At 66.3% G+C, this 22,338-nt stretch overlaps 1 protein-coding gene across 2 annotated transcripts; it reads right to left on the bottom strand.

Annotated features, from left to right (window-relative positions):
• Window positions 1-11,850: 11,850 nt before the first annotated feature.
• MRPL23 (mitochondrial ribosomal protein L23) lies at window positions 11,851-18,740 on the bottom strand. Of its 2 annotated transcripts, none has more exons than XM_024117574.2 (5): window positions 18,681-18,740; window positions 16,838-16,960; window positions 15,886-15,968; window positions 15,167-15,240; window positions 11,851-12,066 (listed from the first exon to the last, which is right to left on the bottom strand). In XM_024117574.2, the coding sequence occupies exons 1-5, from the start codon at window positions 18,695-18,697 to the stop codon at window positions 11,902-11,904; spliced, it is 462 nt and encodes a 153-aa protein (XP_023973342.1). In that variant the 5' UTR covers window positions 18,698-18,740; the 3' UTR covers window positions 11,851-11,901. The 2 variants fall into 2 exon arrangements, with proteins under 2 accessions (XP_023973342.1, XP_028335546.1); XM_028479745.2 differs by lacking the exon at window positions 11,851-12,066 and adding an exon at window positions 12,168-12,776.
• Between the last annotated feature and the right edge of the window lie 3,598 nt (window positions 18,741-22,338).

Here is a 22,338-nt window from a genome sequence, read left to right on the forward strand (position 1 = left end):
CCCGTGCCTCCTCTGAGACCCTGGACGTGCCCCTCACTCCTGCCCCCCCCACCCCCGTGCCTCCTCTGAGACCCTGGACGTGCCCCTCACTCCTGCCCCCCCCACCCCCGTGCCTCCTCTGAGACCCTGGACGTGCCCCTCACTCCTGCCCCCCCCACCCCCGTGCCTCCTCTGAGACCCTGGACGTGCCCCTCACTCCTGCCCCCCCCACCCCCGTGCCTCCTCTGAGACCCTGGACGTGCCCCTCACTCCTGCCCCCCCCACCCCCGTGCCTCCTCTGAGACCCTGGACGTGCCCCTCACTCCTGCCCCCCCCACCCCCGTGCCTCCTCTGAGACCCTGGACGTGCCCCTCACTCCTGCCCCCCCCACCCCCGTGCCTCCTCTGAGACCCTGGACGTGCCCCTTTCCCCTGGGAGCAGAGGGAGGGGGCAGGAAGCGGATGGAGGCGCGGCCCTGCCGGCCCCGAGGGCACCTTCCCACGATGTACCCCCGCCCCGTCTGCCTGTCTCCTGTCCCCAGTTCCCACGGGGCCCCTCCTGATGGAGGAGGCTTGACCTCAGGGCTGACTAGCTGCCGCCTGCTCCCGGAAGACAGGGGCTGCAGGGCAGTCCTTGGCCCGAGGCTGCAGGGAGGGGTCTCGGAGGGCAGCCCAGAGGCAAACCCCAAGGGTCTTCCGGAAGGAAGAGGCCTGCTGGGCACGTGGAGGACCCGGGTGTGCCCCGGTGGTCACTCTCCGCAGGCCGCAGAGGGTGTGAGTGGGCAGTGCTGGGGCCTGGGTTGAAGAAGAGGGGCCCAGAGCCACAGGGCCGGGCCGCCAGGTGGGCACGAGGGTCTGTTGGGGACCCCGAGGGAGAAGGAGGGGAACAACCGGGGCCAGAGGCAGGCTGGATGCTTTCAGAATCTGGTGTGGGACTGAGAGCCGGACCTCAGGGCGACTTCTTTTGTGTGCTGGCCTCGTTCAGGGCCCCCGGGAGGTCTCAAGACGGAAGGGGGTCTCGGATTCAGCCTTGTAACTCCATTCCCCGAGGAAGATGAGATGGGAAAAGCAGGAAGGAGGGCCCAAGAGGGACCCCGGCTGCGGAGGAGGAGGAGGGAGGACACAGGGCAGCTGGGCCAGGGCGGGGCGGGGTCAGGAGCCGCTCCGTCGTGCCAGGATGGGGGGCACGTAGGGCTCGGTGGGGCCGGGAGGTGGAGGGCGCCGGGTGGGAGGGTGGCACCTGGGGCCACTCCTCACCGTCCCGCACCCCCGGCAGTGGGGGAGTGGCCACACCGTGGGGGGAGGCGGCGGCAGCATCCGGCGTGGAGCCAGGCCCGTGAGGGCGTGTGAGCCCGGCCGAAGTTTAGCAGCAGAGCCAGCAGCCCCGGCAGCCCGGCGGGGCTCGGGGTGTAGGGGCCCGGCCGGCCGGCTGGGGCGGCGGGGAAGGGGGTGGGGGGGGCAGGGCGGCCCAGGGCGCGGGTGGGACTGGGTGAGCGGAGCCCCCAGCCCCCTGGCCGGCCGCCCCGCCCCCACCTCCGGCCCGCTGCCCTCCCGGGGCCTTCTGGATTCCATCAGGTGTCACAGCAATCTGGCTGTGACATAATGAGGCAGGCCGGGGTCAGTGGGGTGACCTCTTGTAGCCCCGATGTTTGGAAACCCCCCAGTCAAAACGGCCCAAAAGCCGGGCTTGAGAGTAGACTTTCCCAGCGGGCCCTTCAATCACCCGAAAACACAAGCGGACGGGCCCTGTCGGTTACGGCTTCCCGCAGACGGTAACGCGGCCGGGACCCCAGGACCGCCGCGGCTCCGTCGGCTCACCTCCCCCGGGGGCAGGGGCCAGGACAGCTGGCCGCCCGCGCCCCCGCGGATGCGAGCAGGGCTGCCCAGGGCAGGCGCCCGGGACAAAGCACAATGTACGATGGACCGCTAACACCCGCGTGACCCCACGCCACCCTCGGCACCCGCCACGAGTCCAGGGGCCGGACAGCTGGCGGGACCTGGGCGGCTGGAGGGGGTCTGGCTGGAGCCGAGCCGCAGCCGGGAGGCTCGCGTGACTGCGATCCATAACTCACGTCGGGGAGGGGGAGGCGCTGGCCGCGGCGCGCAAGGGGGCCTGACGGATGGCGGGTCCCTCCCACCCCCAGGTTCAAAGTCTTGTGTGAAGCAGCATATCAACATCCTTCTTGTCCTCCCTTCCAGGTGTTATTCGGAAAAAAATGCTTCTCAGACGACATGCTGAGAACTTCAGCATGAGAATTTCACGTCAGAAACCCCAGAATCTCTTTCCCAGAGATAAGACGCAGTCCTGCGGGGAGGGGTGAACCCGATCCCTTAACCCAGAGAACAGACGCTGGGCCGGAAGGCAGGGGCGGGGGCCCTGCTGGGGCTGGGGAGGGGGCTGAGAGTGGGCCCTCACAGGCCGGGTGTCCACACGGCGGGCTCACTTGAGTTTTCCTGGAAATGTTTGCTGCCGGCTGCCCTTCTGGGTGGACGGGCCTCTCCGGCGCCGGAACGGGACATTTCTGCTGCAACGGTGGCTTGGACGTCTCCGTGATGCCACGGCCTATCCCGCAGACCCTAATTTAGGCCTCGAGCCTCCTGGCCAGCGTGGAGGGTTCAGGTTGCCGACAGACAGCTGAGCCAGGAAGGACAGCTTGGCCGGCCGTCACCGCACACGACCTTTCCGAGCATGGTCCCGCGCCCTCCTGGCTGACAGCGCCACCCTTGGGGGACACGATGCATATGCACGTTTGCGCTTCCAGGTCCGGTCCGTGGGGGACACCGTCTCCCACCCAAGGCCCTGGCGCTGGGCCCACCCCAGCGGTCAGCCCCCAGGGGCTGAGCCTGGGTGTGTGTGCTGGGAGTTCTGGACTGCCCTGTTGGGCCCAGGTGTCAGCCCGGTCGGGGAGAGATGGAAGATGCGCGAAGGAGCCCAAACCATTAGCGCTTGCCTCGGTTTGCAGACAAAACTTCTCTAGGTGGTCCCCAACGGACCCCACCTGGAACAGACTTCCCCCTCAGCCTTTGGCGAATGCCCAGACTCCTGTGCCGAGGCCTCCACTCGTGGCTCACTGCTCGGGACGGACGGGCACCCCAGAAAAGTGGGTGGGTGCCCCTCGGGTGCAGGGGTGCCAGACCCCAGTTCTGGGGTTGCATTCCTGGAGAAGGGGTTGTGGGAAGGTGCCTCTCTTGGGGGCAGGGCCCCCCGGGGCTGCAGGGTGCCACCGACCACCGTCCTCTCACCACGTGACACTACTGCCCCCGTCAGGCGGCCACCCTGGGGCCCTGTCCTGGTGACCCCCCGCCCCGCCCCGCTCTGGATGGTCCGGGACCCCGACAGCCTGAGGGGCAGGGGTAGCTGCGGTGGGGTCACTGTCCCCCTTTTAACGGAGGGAGAGGCAGATGAGCTGGGAGGGGGCGTGTCTGTGAGCCAGCACCCCGAGAGCCCCCGGAACATGTATTTCGAGCAGTCCAAGTCCTTCTCTTGACAAACCCCGATGTTCTGGGGTGCCCTGAGCCCAGGGGCCCGGCCACCTCGCCCCAGCTCCCCACCCCCGCTGCACAGGCCCCTGCGTGGTGTCGTGGCTCTGGGCCGGGTGGGACGGGGATGGGACAGGGGTGCACACGTGCCAGGGAAGGGCTGGAGCGAGGCCAGCCTGCAAGCTTCTTCTCCCAAACTTGGCGGTGTCTCTCCGAGTGTCCCACCCCCTCGAGGGGACGACCAGGAGTCAGGGGGCCACTCTGTTTGGGGCTGTTTGGGGGCCCCTCCCAGCATTGCCATGGCGATGACACGGGGCGAGGCCGGGGAGCCATACCTCAGAGGTGACTAAGTGTGCCGTGGGCCGCCCGTTACAGCGCCCGGCGCCCCCCACCCCTGGGACGCGCACACATCGGGCCCTGGCTCCGGCCCCCCGCAAGAATGTTCCATGAGCCCCTTGGGTAAGCATGTGGCCCAGCTTGCCAGGCCGAGCACGCCCGGCCGGCGCCTGCCCCCGCCTCCCACCCCGGGGTCACCGCCCGGCCCGGAGCCTTCCGGCCGCGTCCACCCTGCCCGTCTGGAGCCTCTTCCTCGTGGCTCTCAGGTCCCCGCTTCCTGCCGCAGGGAGCTTCCTGGTTCCCTGCCTTTCTGTCCCTGCAGACAGACCCTTGGCGACGCTTCCCGGCCTGCGTCCCGCACGGCACCCTCGCGCTCCGAGGCTGCTCTGCGGGTCTCCCATCGCCTCGGCCCCCCAGCCTCTCCCGCAGTCCATCTCCCCGCTGTGCCCAGGACACGCACCCAGCACCCCAGGCGGCACAGGGTTCCTGGGTGGGGAGGAGGGTCCAGGAGGAGCTGGGCCGACATTAGGGACCAAGGCCAAGGCCACAGCAAGGGCTTTGGAACGGCCAGTGTGGCCACTTTCCGCTCCTCTCCTAGGGGCCTCTCGGCGGGGTCGGGGCGGGGGGGCTTGCAGCGCCCTGGCCCTGGGGTCCGGGGACCCCAGGTCAGCAGCCCCTGGAAACGCCTGAGTACGTGGGAGCTCGGACCCGCCGTTCTGGCCGGGGTCATCTTGACGGACGGGGACAGCTGCGTCCGCCTCCCGAAGCTATTTCAGTTGCAGCAGGAGTCGGGAGGGCTGGCACGCGGGGCCCCCGGCATCCAGGCGGGCAACACGATGTTTCCAGACAAAGGGCGTCGCTCATCACTCTCCTCGGGCGGCTGCCGGCTCCCCTCACCCCCTAAGCCCCGAAGGAGGCTCAGAACACACGGCTTTCCTGTTTTGTACCAGCCGAGGGGCCCAGGCGGATTTAGCCAGGGTGAGGCCAGGGGACGGGGAAGCAGGGGATGCTCTGGGAGGTGAGGACAGGCCAGGGACGGGAACAGCAGCTGGTCCTAATCCCACCGGCCTGCTTCAGGACTGGCCCCACAGGGCCTCGCGCCTGATTTTTATTTTTAGGAGGCAGCTTCCGCCACTTGGGCTGCCTTTTCTCGAGGACACGGGACAAGCCCAGTGTGGTCACACACCAGGTGGCCCCAGGATCCAGGAGGGCTTTCCCCGGCCTCTGGGCTCTGGGGACAAGTGGCCAGAATCTCGGGGCTGGAGCTCCGGGTGCGTCACCCCCAACACACTCGGCCGCTCCTGCCCCTCGGGAGGTGAGGGTCGGGGGCCTTTCCGGAAGCCCCTCAGGGCCCCGCGGGCCACCCGGCAGAGCAGCGAGAGGCAGGAGCTCACGAGCCCAGATCTGAGGAGCGCGCTCGGGGCCGAGGGACACAGCGGGAAGGAACCGGGGGATGGAGGGCCTTCTTATCTTAAGTGGAAAGAGACCCAGCAGCAGCACAAAGCCCCCGCAACTGGTCGAGCCCCTGAGACCAGGCAGGGGACCGGCGGTACCCCCAAACCACAGAGGAAGCAGGCAAGGGCGCCACAGACGCCAGGGGCCAGCGAGAGGCAGCGCGTGGGGCTGGGGGCACCCCTGGGGACACCCTTCAGGAGGGTGAGGCTGCCCGGGGTCTGGAGGAGTCGAGAGACCCTGGACTTGCTCTGAGGGACAGGCGGCTGGGGGTGCCGCGTGGGTTGGGGGCCGGCGTGAAGGGAGGTTTCTGTCCTGGGCCAGCGGGCCTGGTGGCGCTTCCGAGGACGTAGCCTGATTTGGGGCCGCTACACTGGGCAGTGATGAGGCGCCCACTTCTAGCACCACCCCCTGCCCGTAGCCTGGACGCCGCACGAACCCTTCCACAGCGCGGCCGCTCGCCTGGGGCTTCTGCCGTGCCTGCCCCGCCACGCCGTGGCCTTGCGCGGGAGCTCACCCCCAACCGGGCCGCCACACCTGGCAGGGACCCGGGACGGGGCAGGACGCACGGGTGGCCGGGTGTGGTGATGGACAGCCACGGAGACGGAGACCTGGGCTGGGCAGGGGGCTCCAGGCTTTGCACGAAGCCAGAACACACACTTGGCTGGAGAAGGGGACCGGGCAGCAGGGGGACAGGGTCCTGGGAGCAGCCCTGGGGCACCTTCCTCCAGCCCGGCCCTGTCTCCCCGCTGGCCGACATGATCGTGCCCACGTTTTAGACAAGAAGGTCGAGGCTGCAGCCGAGGGCCTCCTGGCGGCAAGGCCAGCAGCTGGGAGTGAAGGGCGGGGCGCCCGGCCCTCAGAGCTCCGCCCAGGCCCCCGCCCAGGTGGCAGCCCTCGTCTGCCGGCGGCCGCTAGGAGCCAGGAGGGGGAAGCCTGTGGCCCCTGAAGCCCTCAGACGGGCCCCTCACGTCTGAGGTCCCCACAGCCTCCTGTTCCTTGGTGCTCTGGCCTCAGACGCTACAGCAGGGCCTCGGGGGGCCAGGGTGGCTGGGCCGAGTGTGTGCGGGTGGCCAGATGCGCCTCCCTCCAGGCAGCTGGCCTTCCGCTCCGCAGTCACGCCGGTTGGCCGGCAGCGCCTGGCGCCCCAGCCTCCAGGTCCCTCCCCCAGGTGGTCCAGCAGGGGGCGGCCGCCACCTCTGCCAACCCCTCTGTCCCGTCCGGTCGAGGACGTCGCCGCGGCGGCTCAGTGGAGCCCCGGAGCTGCAGGAGCCCAGCCCCCCCAGGGCCCCCCTCACGCGCTCACACACGTGTGCCCGTGCACCGGCGGGACCCGGGGCCTCTGCACCAGCGGGCTCAGGCCGCAGCCCCGCTGGCAGCAGGCGTGGGGTTTCGTTAGGGCTACAGATCAGGTATCACACGGTTTGGGGCTGACGTGGGCTTTATAAAAATTATTTCGGGCCCCGGCCCCCGACGAAGTCCCAGGGAGAAGCTGACAGGAGCGTCGGCTGTTCAGGGCCGTCGGAATTCCAGCGCGGCCTGAAGGGAAGGCCTGACGAGGCCGGCGCCCTGTGCTGTCCGCAGGGACGTGGCACCCCTACCTGGGGCCTGCGCGAAGGCCTCTGGAGGCACCTCCCCGACCCCAGGGACACGAGGCCCCGCCCCCGTGGGGGTCTTCCCCGCCGGGCAGGCAGGTGCCCTCCTGCTGCCCTGTGCCCACTGCCCAGATGCTGTCACCCGGTGTCTGTGGCTGGCGGATCCAGCGGCCGCACGGAACGTCACGGGGCTGGCGGAGGGACGGCAGGGTGGGCGGCGCAGGGCCCCCGATTCCGCGTCCCGCGAAGCTGCTCACAGTGCCCTTTGCGGGGGGGGGCGGCGCTGACGCTGAGGACGCTCGGGCACCATCACATTCGTCCAAACGGCAGCATCCCCGCGCGTCAGAGCGCGTGCGGTCCTGTCTCCATCCCCCGGGAGGGCCTGGCCTGGACCTGGCATCGGACGGAGGGCCGGGGAAGGGGAGCAGCCGCCTGGGACTCCGGCTGGGAGGGTTAAAGGGGCAGGTCACCCAGGGGAGCGGGTCCGAAGAAAGAGGGGCTGACCTCGGCCTGCGTGGCGGGCTGCTGGGCGCCCCAAACCGGAACTCTCCTCGGAGACACTCTCAGGGGTGCCCGGAGGGCTCCTGCACGGAGACGGGTGCGTCCTCACGGGAAGGCGAGGCCCGCCAGCGAGGTGGATTGCACGCCGTGTGTCTGCGGGGACCCCTGCGGAGGCCACGGGAGCTGCAGGGAGAGGAGAATCCAGCCACGGGGGAGCCCCGGGACCCCAACTCTGCAAGGGCAGAACCAAGGATGCGCCCGGCGGAGCCAGGCCCAGGCCGGAGGGCAGCCGTGCAGGGACAGGACCGGGGTCCCCCAGGCCCGGCCTCGCGCAGGGAGGAAAGCGGGCTGGGCTGCCTTCCCTCCGTCACAGCGTCAGGGGTCCAGGTCCACCCGAGGAGGTGGGGGCCAATCAAAGCCAGACGTGAGAGCAGAGCACAAAACATGGTGATTATTTTGACTAGGAAAAGCCCTATTTACAAAGAAATAACGAAGTGATCTGGGGGGATTGGCGCTGGGGATGATCTCAGTCAGGAAGGAGCGACACAGACGCTGAACAGGTCGGCCTGGCGGGCCGCGTGGGGAGCCGTCCTGGCCGCTGCTGCCCGGGCCGCTGGCCCGGGTGTCCCCGCGTCCGTCTTGGGGTGTCTGGCCCGAGCCCTGTGGGGTGCAGCTCCCCCCGGGCTGGGCGGGTGGGAACCCGGGAAGGAGACCCAGGTCTCCGGGGCACCTCTCCCTTTCTCCCACGAGAAAGCGCCCCGGGGCCAGGCCGGGGAGGCAGGCGTGGGGCGCCGGCAGAAGCAGAGGGGTTTCCCTGGGGTGGGGTGCCCCTGCGCACGGCGGGACGTGCAGAGAGAGCCAGCTCAGCTCCGAGAGGAGGTGGAAACCTCTGTCCGGACGGGACTCGCCGTCGGTTCCCAGGGTGGGACAGGCACCCGCACGCAGGACGACCTGGGGACCAGTGCACGCGTGTGCCAGCCCCCGTGCCTGGGGAAAGGAGTGTTTCCGAGGGCCGGAGCTGAGTGTCTTTTGGACCCGAGGTGCGGCGTTTAGGGGAGGAGAGAGGCACAGGGGTGGGGGTGCTGGGGCTGCCTGGAAACCCCCTCCCCGTGCCAGCCCGGCCCCGACCCTGACCCCAGTGGGGCTCCCAGGGCCCCGAGGGGGCAGGCCGTTTGACATCGCAGTCCAGGCCCTGTCCGGCAGCCGGGCAGTTTGCGGACGTGGCCCATCTCTCCACGGCCTTCGGGGACTGATAAACACCCTTGCTGGTGGTGAGGCAGCCCCGGCCTCCCGTGAAACATTCCAGGCTAAGCACCCGACGCCCCCGAGCAATGACAACGCCCACGCTAAGCGCCATCCACGGACAAACTGATACCCAGACTGTGGCCCGTACACGCAATGGAAGGAAACCCTGCTCCGGGCTACAGCATGGGCCCCAGGGCGTGATGCCGACGGAAGCCAGCACAGACCCCATTTCCATGAAGCGTCCAGAACAGGCAGAGCCGCAGAGCCGGAAGCAGGCTTGTGCCGGCGGGGCTGGGGCGGGGGGCGGGGCTTGGCGGCCTCGGCAGGAGGGCGCGGGGTTGCTCGGTGGGTAGCCTGATCACAGTGATAGGTGCACAGCTGGCTGAACGCTGAGACATCAAGTGACACGCTTTCGATGGGGGACTGCAGGGGTGTGAACCGCATCCCAGTAAAGCTGTTTGAAAACAGAAAAGAACAGCCCTTGACCAGCTAGCTCTTCTGCCCTTTGTGCTGCGAGGGGGTGGCGAGTGCGTCTTTACAGCCAGGAAGCAGGGCGGCAGCCGCAGCCACCAGCTTCAGTGAAACTCGTGGCTGGGGGCCCACCTGGACCCCGCCCCAGGACCTGCCCGATTCTCAAACCCACGGACAGGGCGGGGCTCTCCCGTGTGGCCGAGCTGACGTGCTGAACTGGGGGGGGGGTCCACCAGTGATTCACACACACTCGTGCATTCGTTCATTCATGAATGGAGTTCAGAATTACATGAAAGTCGGGAGGTGGGAGGGGACCCCCTCCAGAGTCACCCTCAAGGGGACTGATTTCTTTAGTTTCCTTTGTGTTTTAAGGCCTGCGGGGTGGGTGGGAGGGGTAGCCCAGGCGACCGGCTGTGTCCCTGGGCCCCGGTCCGCTGCTGAGGCCGCCCGGAGGCCAGAGGATGGAGCCCCCGACTCAACTGGGGGTCCCAGCTGCAGAAGTGAGCCGGCCCCCCGACCCCCGGCCGAGGGGCCCGGCCAGGCGGTGGGTCACCTGCAGTCGGTTACTTAAACGATGCACGTGGAGCTGGATGACAGCGTGATGCGGCCCCGGGGAGACTCTGGCCCTTGAAGAGGAAAACCAGACGCTGGCGGAGGGGCTGCGGCCAGATGGGCTTCCGCTCCATCCTGGCAGCCCTGGCGGCCGGGCCTCACCTGGAGCTGCTGGGGGGTCTGGGATGCGTCCCGTGGGCCACAGGCCGGGACTGCTGCAACTATAACTCATCAGCGCAGGCCTGCCGGCTCCAAGCGGGGCCCGTGGCAGCCACAGGGGACTGAGAAGGCGGCTGGCCCAGCCCCCAGCACCTCCCCTCGCGGGCTCTGCCTGCTGTATCCCGGGTCTCACAGCCCCCGCAAGGCAACGAATGGCCATAAAGAAGGGGGGGCCCGGGGGGCGGTGTCGTGGGCTCTAGCCCTCTTCCTTTGTCCATTCACTTTCCCCCAGGCGCTGGCCCCGGGGGCTCCTGGCGGGCCTGTCCCCACGGGAAAGGGAGCCCCCAGGTCCACTGGGTCGGGCCCTCCCTCTTCCCAGTCCCACGTGAGGCTGTCCAGCAAAGGCATGAGTGGGGAGGATGACACCCAGCCTAGGGGGCCCCCAGGAGACCCTCCTCTGGTCCCCCCGTGTGGAGGAGCAGAGGGGAAGAGGATGCTGGGACCAGAAGTCTTGAGCGCCGTCTCCCAGCCGGGCAAGGAAGGGGGAGCCCGAGGCTCGGAGAAGACGATCAGGGGGCCCACCGACCTGGGGCAGAGAGACCTCCCGAGGAGGCACCGGCTGTCTCCCTGCCAAGCCTCCAGCCTCCGGCCAGGGAGGGGCAGGGGTGTCACACAGCACCTTCTCAAGGCTCCGTGCCGGGGGTGGGGGGGCAGCAGCCCCCCAGCCGAAGCCCGTTTCCTGTTACTCAGCGGCCTGCAAGGCAAGCCCGCCCCTGCCCCGCACACTCGGCTCCGTGCCGGACACGCTCTGTCCCACCCCCACCCGGCGCTGCTGCGGCCACTCCATCCACCAGCCCTGGGGGAGGTGGAGGGCACGGCGGGGACAGCGGGGGCCGCCGCGTGGGAAGGGCCGCCGCGTGGGGAGGGCCTGGGGGCTGCGTCGGGGGCGCGCGGGCAGCGCTCTGGAAGCGCAGCAGATGAAGCATGGGATCCCTCCCCTGGCCTGGAGTCGGGGTCCTCGGGGCCCCATGAATTATTTCTCTCAGTAAAATACCGTCGACTCCGTCCCCCAGCCTCCTTCCCGACCCTCCCCATCACTTTAAATCAACGCTGAAGGGTGGAGTTTGCCCGGACCTTCACCCTCCAGCCGGAGGGGAGCTTCAAAGGCCCACGTGGCGGCCCCCGTGCCCCTCGGGGTGGAGGGGGCCGCCTCCCGGCTCCCCGCTGTGCCCCCCGCGGAGGGGAGAGCCAAGCTCCAGAACGGGGAGCCCGGAGGCCGCGGAGGAGGGTGGTCCCTGAGCCCTCGCCGTCCCACCCCAGGGGCAACGTGGCCTGGCTCCCCGAGCGCACCCACGATGCCCTCCTGCTCGTTCCCCAGAGCTCCAGGCCCGCGGGGACGGGCCCAGCCGAGCCGGTGCGGCCTCACCGCTCCCCCCCCCCGCCCGGGGGCGGCCGCAGGGCGCTGGCTCCCCGAGCGCTCAGGGTTAGGCTTTCAGCTGCAGAGCGTGACTCAGAGAGAAGTCAAGCTGCGGGTGCCTCTCAGGAACCTGACACGCAGGGAAGCGGGCTCCCGGATCCGCCGGGACCGGCGCCACCTCCACCCCACCCAGTGGGTGCCCGGGCGCTGGTCTCCCTTCGTCCCCGACGGCGCTCCGGCTCCCACCTGCAAAGCCTTCGGCCGGCAATCTTTCCGGACGCGGCCTTGCTCTGGACTGGCCCCCAAACCCCACTCTCTCTGGATCCCCCCACGCCCCTGCTCAAGACCGCACTGGACTGTGCCACCCTGGACCCCCAGCCCGGACGGGCCCTCTTCCCGCGGCCACCCCGGCCCCGGCCCTCAGCACTCACTCTGACCTCCCCCACAAACCGCCCGAAGCAAGCTCTTAAACAGAGCAGCTCAGGATGACTTCCTGCGCGCTCTGGAAGCGGGTCTCCCCCCAGCCGGACAGGGTTCTGGGCCCGCCTGGCCCGCCTTGGGCCCATGGGACCGGGACGAGACACGCGGGCACACCCGAGGCCGGGCCCCCGCTCTCAGGGTGGGGGCGGGGCCCAGAGCACAGAGCACAGGGTGGGGGGCCTGGGCCGGTCTCCACAAGCAGCACTTTTATTTGAGCTGAGCTGTCAGCCGCCCGTCACAGGCCGAACCAGCCGGGGACGCCCCCGCGCCGGGGGTCGCAGCTCTGCCTCCGCCGCTGGTCTTCCAGGACCTGGTCCTGCAGGTCCACAGTCGCAGAACTGCCTTCAGGCCTCTTTTTGTCAGGAAACAGATCTGGGAACGTGAAGGTCTGTGCGTGCGCCTGGGCAGAAAAGACACGGGCTCAGCCTGCAGCACGGGCGGGACAGGCCGGGAGCCCCGCGGGAAGGTCCGTGGCCCGATGGAACCTGCTCGCCCGTCGCCTGCAGGACGGACGGACGCAGGCCGGGCCCCGGCCCTCCGCGGTGGAACCCACTGCTGTGACAAGGCCCCTCATCGAGGCCAGCTCTTCAGGCAGCGTGTCCCCATCCGGGGGAGCCCAGCAGAGCACCCGCTCCCGGCAGGAGTCGGGGCAAGGAAACAAGGCACAGATCGTGCCCGCTGCCTCCCTGGAACGTCTTCCACCCAAAATACCTACAGGCCTTTACCCACATTAAAGACTAACCCTCCTCCCGGCTCAGAGCTTGGCAAATAGAACGCATGTAACGTACAAAGAAACGCACATGCGAGCAGTCTATAAATCAAGACCGGCTTTGCAAATTAACTGGTTTTACGTCTTTCACTAGAAGTTCCGAACACGTGAGTGCCGGCCAAGTCCCAGCCCGGACCCCCAGCACGTGGCCGGGGTACCAGCCTGGCCCGTCAGTGGGCTGGAGGGAGGAGGGGACCCCAAACAGCGTGAGGTGCGGGGCCACCTCCACGTGCTACACATCGCAAAGCGGCTCCAAGGATGGGGGGGGGCGGAGGGAGGACCCAGGCCAACACTCCCAGGGCTGCGCCGTCCACCTCCAGACGGGCAGAGAACGACCGGATCTGGAAAATTTTAATAAGCAAAATCAGTGAAGTGCGCTTGGTTCTTGGAGACCCTTGTTTTGTACAGAAATTTGGGTTCGGGCAGGCGGCCAAGCGTGATCTGAAACAGCCCACATACTCGCCCTGAGAACGGGAGGTTTATAAATTCTGCTCGCATGGCGTGGAGTGCAGGCCCCGAGTGATGAAAGGCAGCAACCGTGTGCTCGGTAGCCAGCCTGCAGGAGGATTCGCTTACACACTTCAAAACTTTCTTTCTTCTTCTTTAAAATACCAAAGGGCAATAGTTTACATGCAGGGCTCACTGCCCAGAACGGGGGATTTATGTTTAATATACCGAGGTGATTCTGCTAGTTTTCTGAGGTGGGGGAAACCCAAAATGACATTTTAAAATATAAATACAAAGATGGCAATCCGCAATAGCTTGGGAAAAAACGGAGGGTGCCGCTGGGAGAAATTCCTCGTTTCTCACCGAGACAAGCGCCGGGTGTGGGGGCCGACTGCGGCTCCCGGGGGTTCCCTTCTTAGAGAAATTCACCTTGTACTTTCAGAAATAAACCCCTCCATCCTTCCAAAGCTGATCAGCGGAAAAGAACAGGAGGGGAGGAAAGTGTCGCAGTGAAAAGCGAAGACGCCGGCCCCGGGACGGTGAGGGGCGGGCGGGGTCGGGGGAGCAGGCTCTCTGTCACCAGCAGGCGTCAGCTTCAGCCTGGGGGCCGAGGCTCTTTGCTGTGGGGTGACCCAGGCTCGCCAGCTCCCCAACTCTGGGCCAAAGAGACGGTTATCAGCTCGTGGGAGGAAACCCGGGACCCCCACTACAGGGGACCAGCTTTGCCGAAGCAGCCAACTCGGAACAAATCCGGGAGTTTCACTTGTCTTTCTGATGGACCTCTGTGTGCTCTGCCATCAGCTCGATGATGAGAAGCCCAGAAACGAGGCCCCAAGGGACACACGGGGAGGACGTCTCCGCAGACGGAGGACAGAGAGGGGACCCCTTCAGGGGGCGAGTGTCCAAGCCCCCGGCCGGTTTCCAGGCACAGATCTGCCGGAGTCGGGCGGGGTGGAGGTGGGGGGGATCCGTTACAAATTTAATTTTGCAACGGAGGGAAGCGTGCCCGGCGGGGACGCCCTGTGCTCCCACTTGCGCTGCCCTGATTTCACAGGGGAAGAACGGCGGCCGGCTGGCAGCTGCAGATACCAGATCCCAGGCCGCGCAGCTCAGCTTCCAGAGCGAGGTGGGGCCCGGGAAACGCGAGGGCTCGGATGACTCAAAAGCCACTTGTAACTATAGCTCTCGCTGAAGGGCCTCGTGGCGAATGCCGACATATGGGGTGTCAACCGGCGTGCCGTGACAAAGACAGATGGCCCGATTTAACACAGAGGACACAGGCGTCTTTATAAGGCCAACGGCCACTCTCCCTGCCTGGACTGGCTGATTTTATGCACAGCAAATATTAGGCCAAATAATTACGGGGGCCCCTGTTTAGAACAACTGTGACTGTTTTTCAGAAAAGCGGCCATGCTAACTTGGTCTTTCAACAAACTGCCTCCTAAGGCCCAAAATAGGCCCTGGGGCCGGAGGGTGTTTTCATAATAGCGCTACTGCCATCTAGCGGTCCCGGGGCCCCGCGCGCTCCCAGCTCTGACCCAGGCTGTTTACGAGGAAACTAAAGAAACTGCAAGACCCCCACCCCCTCCCCCGCCGCCCAGGGTTTCAAACGCAGGGCAGTTAACAGACTCCGTGGGCAGGTCCAAGGTCACCTGCCCCGGCAGAGGAATCCTGCCTGCAGTCCGCGGGGCCTTGGTGCTGGGTGGCCAAGGCTGTCCGTTCTGAGTCAAGAGCATATCTGGGAAAGCGCGTCTGGGGGCAGCTCAGGCTGGAAAGGAAGAGCCCGCAAAGGGGCTTGGAAAACGCGTGCCTTCCTCCAGCCAGGTCTGGGTTTCGGTCAGCAAAGTTTCAGACGGGGTGCTGGACCCTCTTTCCGGGGCCCCTCGCTCGGCAGGGGACACGGCGAAGAGAACCTGGAGGAGCGTGCCACACGCCGCAGTCCAGTCCAGAGGAGGGGGGTCAGCCAGGACCCCAGCACACCCCAAGCGGTCTGGCTTGACACTGAGGCCCCAGCAGGAACCTCCACCCCCATGGCATTAACTGCTTCCTTGCTTTGACGCTTGCCAGCCCTGGTTTCTGTCTGACCCCACCCCCAACCCGCCCTCTGCCCGTCCAGGGCTGACCCCCGAGGTGCTCCCCAACACCCGTCCCCTCCCACCTCTGAGCTGTGCTTTGAACCCCAGCTCCTCCCGGGGCTCCATGTGGATTAGAGCTAAGTGCCAGCCTGGGGCCCCAAGGTCATGCCCAGCCCCCGCCCCGGGTCACGGTCGGGGTGAGTGCTCACCAGCTGCACATAGGCCACCTTGTAGTCTGGTTTCTTTATCCTGACGTTCCTGTAATCCCTCCTCCTGTTGGAACCTGTTGGAAGGGGGGGAGACAAAAACCTTCACTCCCAGCGTGAAGTTTTCAGTCCCACTAATCCAGGAACCCACTTTCTAGAAACAGGCAAACACGCAGGCACCTTCGGGCTACAGACTGCAGGCGGCACGCCCTGGGCCACCAGGCCAGGCTCGTACAGGCAGGCGCCACCCCCGCCAACCTCTGCTCGGCGAAAACCCAAACGTGTCTAAAATAACTCAAGAAACGGCTTTCTGCCCTGTCAGCACAGAGGCTCTTGCTGTCTGACCTCCCCTCGACGGAGGGTCGTCATATTTACAACTGGGCAACCGGGGGCTGGGGGGCAGGGGTCAACAGGAAGGAACGAGAAAGGCCCAGGGGAATAAAAACAGTGCTTTGCTGACCGACCCGGGGGCAGGCGGGGAAGCGGGTGGGTGGGTTGAGCGTGGGGCCCTGCTCTGAGCAGCCGGCAGGGCCAGGCCACCCAAGTTCCAGCCCTGGGAGGCCACCTCCCCCCTGTGCGTGCCTCAGTTTCCTCATGTGCCAAGGACCACGTGCCAGAGTGGCTGCGAGGGGGACCAGGCCAGCGACGCGGGCAGCCTGGCCCACGGGAGCTCCGCAGAGGAGCCCACACCAGAGAGGGCAGCCCGCGCCCTGGGCACCCACCGTGCTGCACCCTTGTCCGCACGGCAGCCACGGGCACGTTGTAAATGCGCTCGAGGTAACTCCTGAGGTCCACTCTGGTCATCCTGGGGCAAAGGAGAAAGGAAGGAAGTCTGAACAGGGCCGAGGGACAGGGCGGCCCGGCCGACGGGGTGCGCTGCTGACCACAGGCCCCGGGTGGGAGCGGGCTCGGGGGAGGCTGAGGCCGGGCCCCGCCGGCTCGGAGATGCAGCCCCCGGTTCCCACCCAGCACACCTGCATCCGGACGCAGCAGTGAGGGGGTGACGGGGGACCAGCCCCCAGGACGCAGTTCTGTTCTCCCTCCCACTGGTCACACTCCCTGGGGGCCGAGCTTTCAAGGGGAGGGACGGGACGGCCTGCGAGTGCCCCCTGGCTGCCAGGAGCTGCCCGCAGCGCCCGGCCGCCCGCTCTGCAGCTGCTGCCCTGCCCGCAGCACCCTCCCAGCAGGCGCTTCCCAGAAATGACGGTCAAGGGGATATGGTGGGCTATGTCCCGTTCCCTCTTCACCCTACATGGGCCTCACACGGACGCTCCAGCCAACCCCGGAACCCCTCAGACTTCAGCATGGGACACAGGGAGGCTGTGTCCCTTCGGTAACCGGGGCCTCCGTGAAGGCCCCATTTGAGGACGAAGGTTTTGGAAGCCATGGTGAGTGGGTGCAGGAGTCACAGCCCAGCCTCCTGGAAAGAGCAGCCCGGACCGAGGCAAGAAAAGAAGTCAGGTCTCAGGCCAGGCTTCCCAGGGGGCGGCGGGGAGTGCAACACCCCAAGGCTCTGCACACACCAGACCTCGGACAGTGCGGAGCTGCCTGCATAATTTTCACGGCAGGAAGAACCTTGCTTGTCAGTGGAGTCCGGCGGCACCTCTAGGGCTGTGGGCCCCTCGGGGCACTCCCCAGCCTGAATTCCTCTGGGGGCGGGGAGTGGGGGCTTACTCCATGGGGATCCGGAACTGCACAGTGTCCTCGGGCTGGGCCATGCCGGGCCGCACCAGCTGGATGAAGAAGTTGGTGCGGAAGACCCGGAGCTGGGGGTTGCCCAGCTGGTACAGAGGGTACCTGCAAGGGGGAGAGGGGTCGTGTCAAACGCTCAGAACACGAGGCTCCCGGGACACCGCAGCAGGGTCCACAGGTCATCACGCCCATGGGGCCGGGGAGCCAAGGGGGCAGTCACCCACAGGCCACCCCCTTCGCTCACCCGGCGTGGGCAGCCAGTCCCCAGTCCCCGAGGCAGTGTGGCCTGTTGACCCCCAAGGTCAGCCTTTGGAAAGGACCGGTGAATGATTCATGAACAGAGGCCAGAGGACATGCCCACCCCACCCCGTAAACAGGCTCAGAGTCATGTGTTTGTTCAAAGTGCCGGTCCCAAAGGCACGCGGCCCCCGCATGGCTGTCACCCTCCAGGAATGGGCCCCACACAGGGCACGCCCTCTAGCTCCCTTCAGCTCAGGTGAGGTGGGATCGGTCAGAACCAGCTTATTCTGCACTGGCCCACCCCCGCGGTGGGGAAAGGGACGGGGCCACCTCCACACCCCCTGTGCTGGGAACACCAGCTCATCCTTGACAAGCGTGAAGATCAAAAGATAAGAGGCTCAGGAGAGATGGTGTGTGCAGATCACCAGCTACAAGCTGACCGCCCGCCTGCCCCACCCCCAAAACCCCCAAAGTGAGCAGAGGCATCTAGAAGGTGCAGGCGGCCACCACCTGCGGCTCCCACCCAACTGCCCCTGCCAGCTGGACCCATGCCCCCGGTGGGGTTTGGTGGGCCAGGAGGACCACACTGCCAACTGGGCCTCGGGGCTGGGGTGAGGAGGGGGCCCAAGGTCCACAGGGGCTGCAAGGGGGACAGGGGTCTACTGGGAGCCCAGGGGACAGGTCTTGGTGGAGGGTGGGCGCAGGGGCTGAGGATGCCATCTAGGGTCCCTGGTGACCAATTTGGCAGCACAGCACGTGGCCCCTGATCTTGGGGAGCACCCAGCTCCAGGGAAGGGGGCTCAGTGAAGCCAACTCTCATGCCGCCTCTGGGCCTCACAAATCTGGGGAGCGTGAGGGGGTCAGGAGCCGAGGTCCAGGGTGTGGCATCCTGAGGGGGCAGGGCTCAGGCACCCTGGCACGGGCCGGGGCACCCTCAGAAGAACGAGTGCTGAGTGCTAGGTAACGTCTCCCGGGGGTCTCCTGGCGACCCAGTCCCACGTGGCAGCTGCCCCATTAGACCCTGGTGGCACAGCCTTCTCCGCTGTGCCGGAGGGGCGGGGTGGGGGTGGGGGGCAGGTTCTGGAGGCGCAGGGCTGCTCGTCCAGGACCGAGCCTCGCTCTGCCCTCGTGGGGGTCCAGGCCGGCGGGCGGCCACCCAGGCTCACCCCTTCCCCCTGGTGACCAGGGGCGGGCACTGCAAGGGGCGCAGTCTGGGGCCCCTGGGGAGCTGCGGGGGTGGGGGCGCGGTCGGCCGGGGGCGACCGAAGGCCGAGGTCGGCGGGGCCCAGACCCGCCAAGCCTCTCTCCCACCCGCCCTCGCCAAGCGTCAGGCCCGACCCCCAAGGGGCGGCCCGGGCCCCTCCAGCTCCGGAACGACCACCCCCGCCCCCAGCCCGGGCCCGGGCCCCTCCAGCTCCGGAACGACCACCCCCGCCCCAAGCCCGCCCCGCCCCCACGGGCGCCTCGACGCCGCACGCTCCGCGCGGGGCTCTGAGTCGCGTCCCCGCGGCCCGGCACGGCCCCCGCAGCAAAGTCCCAGGCGCGGCCACGCCCCCGACCCCGCGCCCCGGGACCCCCCACTCACAGCACATTCCGCGCCATCGCCGGCTTCCGGGGCCGCGGGCGGAAGGAGGGGCGTGCCCGGCCCGGCTCCGCACCGCCGCAGCGCCCCCTGGCGCCCGGGAGGACGCGCGCAGCCCCCGCCCCTGGGCCGCACCTGGCGGCGCCCCGCCCCAGCCCCACCGCCCTGCGCACCTGAGCCCCGCCTGACCCCACCTGAGCTCCATCGCCCCGCGCACCTGAGCCCCACCTGACTCCCGAAGCTCCGCACGCCCAGTACCCACTCCCCACCCCTCACGCCCCGCTCATGCCCGGCAGCACACCCCAGTCCCACAGGTCCCCCCTCCACCCTGGGCCCAGCACAGCAGTGGAGCACCACGCATGCCCCCCACGCAGCCGCCCGTGCCCAGGATAACTGCAGATCATCCCGCCCAGAGCCTGCCCCCCTTCCAGCCGCTGGCCAAGGTGGGAGGCTGGGGGAGTTGGGGAGGGGAGGGTGTGTCAGAGGCCCCTCTCTCCACCTGGCGGAGGTGGTCTCCACCCTCCCTCCCTTGCCCCCACCCCAGCCCTTCTGGCCGGCCCAGCTGGGGCCCTGCCCTGGGCCCCTCTCCCCATCCCCTGAGACCCCCCAACCAGGTGCCCCAGCCACGCCTCCCCCGTGAGGCTGCTGGCTGCTCCAGGCCTCGGCTGGGCACCCCATTTCCAGCCTCTGCACATTACAGCCCTCATGGGGGACCCCTCCATAGGGCCAACCCGGGCCCCACTGCCCGCCCCCACCGCAGACACACGCACAGCAGGCAGACCTGTGGGGAGGACAGTCCCCCCTCCTCCCGGTGCCCAGGCCCTGCGCTTCCCCTGGTCCCCTCTGCTCCCTGCTTCCAGCCTCCCCCAACCAGACTGTCTGGGTCCCCTGTGCATCCCACAGCACCCCACCCTAAGTGCTCTTCAGGGCAGGGAGGGCATTCCACAGTCTGCAGGGAGAGAAGGGACCCCAGGAAGCAGGGGAAGGTCCCTGCAGAGGCCGGGAGCAGGCCTCCAGGGTGGGGATGGAACGGCAAGGAGGCAAGCACAGGAGCCTGAGGAGGGGCAGGCATTGCGCTCCTGTGAGGGGCTGGGTGCTGGGGAGGGGCCTGGAGTGCCCTCCTTACTGGAATGTTTGGTGGTGGAGACCTTACGTGGTGGATTCGTCTAGGATGAAGAAACTGACATGGGTCAGCTGTGACTTGGCGGGGGGGCAATGGCCTGCTGGGGAGGACCAGGGGAGGACAGAGAAATGTCCGGCCCTTGTGGGATGGAGGGGGTCCAGGCTCGTTTGCAGGGGGACACGCCATGCTGGAGGGGGCCTGAGCGGCAGGGGCTGCTGTGCCAGGGCCCCGTGAGGCTGACAGGTGACCTTGGCAGGGCCCAAGGAGGTGGGGAGATGGCTGGAGCTGGCAAACGGGGGTCACCGGACTTGGAGGCCAGGAGGCTTTCTTCTTCTTTCTGTAAAGCTTTAACTCAGCAGCCATATTCCAACCCAAAGGCCCTGATGTTGCTCAGAGATGTGACCTGAACTGGCGCTCAGAGCCGCGCGGGCCCGATGGGAGGGGCCGCAGTTAGGCACAGCGCTGGATTTCAGTGGGCGTTGCTCTGATCAGTGGGGCTGAGGGAGCCTGGGGCAGGGATGGGGTCTCAACGGTGCAGACCCCCAGCACTCAGACCCTGCTTCTGTGATTATCTGCCAACTGGATTCCTCCCCTCAAGGCCTGGGACCTGTGAGTGTAAGGTGGGTCTCGACCCCCCAGCCTGGGGAGCCCACGTGTGGCCCTCCTCTCCTCCTCCTTCCCCTGTGTCATCACATCTATCCCCTCACTGCTTCTCATGGCTTCCCGCGGCTAAGTTTGCCAGGTAAAGGAGAGGAGGCCCAGTTAAATCTGAAGCTCAGATAAACAACATTTTTTGTTGTTTGTTTTTTTAATAGACTCTTTTAAGAATGATTTTAGGCATACAGAAAAATTGCTGAGAAAGTACAAAGAATTCCCTATACTCTGTCTCTCCTGCCCCCCATTCTCCCGTATTATTAACACTTGCACTCATGTGATACAGTTGTTACAATTGATGGACCAATGCCTATACATTAATATTAGCTGAAGTCCCTAGTTCACATTAAGTTTCACTCTTGGTGTTGTACATTCTACAGGCTGTGACAGATGTATGATGGCCTGTGTCCACCGTTGCAGTATCCTACAGAGCGGTTTCACTGCCTGAAAAACCATCTGTGCTCCTCCTTTTCATCCCTCCTCCTAACCCCTGGCGACCATAGGTCATTTTACCGTCTCCATGGTTTTGCCTTTCCCAGAACGTCCTGTGGTTAGGATCATACAGTATGTAGCCTTTTCAGATTGGCTTCTTTCTCTTGGTCATATGCATTTCTGTTTCCTCTGTGTCTTTTCACGGCTCGATAGCTCCTTTCTCTTTAGCGCTGAATAATAGTCCCTTGTCTGAGGTACCACAGAAAGGTATCCACTCCCCACTGAAGGGCATCTTGGTTGCTTCCACATTTTGGCCGTTATGAATCAGCTGCTATAAACCTCCAGGGGCAGGTTGTTACATGGACGTAAGTTTTCAACTCCTCTGGGTAAGTACCAAGGAGCATGATGCCTGGATCTTATGGTGAGAGTGTGTGTAGTTTCGTAAGAAGCCGCCCAGCTTGTCTTCCAAAGTGGCGGGGCCATTTTGCATCCCCACCAGCAACAATGCAGATTCTGTTGCTCTACATTCTCACCAGCATTTGTTGGTGTCAGTGTTTTGGATGTGGGCCTAACAGGCATGTAGGGATGTCATTCTTTTATTCTTTTAATTTTTTAATTTAATTTTTTTTTTTTTTTTTTTTTTTGCGGTACGCGGGCCTCTCACCGCCGTGGTCTCTCCCGCCGCGGAGCACAGGCTCCGGACGCGCAGGCTCAGCGGCCACGGCTCACGGGCCCAGCCGCTCCGCGGCACGTGGGATCTTCCCGGACCGGGGCGCGAACCCGCGTCCCCCGCATCGGCAGGCGGACCCTCAACCGCTGCGCCACCGGGGAAGCCCCATTCTTTTATTTTTTAACAAACATTTTCATTTGCTAGATCCGACCTCCCTACCTGGGGCCCCACCACGCCTTGGTGCTGGGGAGGCCCAGAAGTGGCCCAGGGGAGGAGGACCCCCCCATGGGCTGCTGAAGGGGTGGGTGTGGTGAACAGGAGCCTTCCTGGGAGGGCAGCTTCCCCGCTGCGCTTTGCAAGTCGGACTGGGGAGCTGGGGCTTCTTTCAGAGAGCAGTGGACATCACTGCAGTGCTCCAAGGGAGGGACAAGATGAGCTGGGAAGCACCTTGGGGCTACAGCTGAGGATGCGGCTGCAGCTGAGGATGGGGGCACCTGAATAAAATAAAAGAGTGAGATACCCTGGACTCCCTTGGAAATGTGGGGTGGGGAAGGGTAACAGAGGTTGGAGGGGGCTTAAATGAAGCTGTCAGAGAGGCCCCACAGAGGAGACAGCATTTCCAGGGCACGCAGACAGCATGTGCAAAGGCCCCCAGCCAGATGGGAGGGATGCAGAGGGCGAGGTGTGGGGAGGGGGCTGGGAGCATCCATGCTCTCTAAGCACCAGGCCCTCAGATCTCCCCGGGTTCACAGACCCAGGAGCGGTCCAAACCCCATCTTTCT

This window comes from Physeter macrocephalus, chromosome 18 (assembly GCF_002837175.3).
Source record: "Physeter macrocephalus isolate SW-GA chromosome 18, ASM283717v5, whole genome shotgun sequence".
Taxonomy (NCBI): Eukaryota; Metazoa; Chordata; class Mammalia; order Artiodactyla; family Physeteridae; genus Physeter; species Physeter macrocephalus.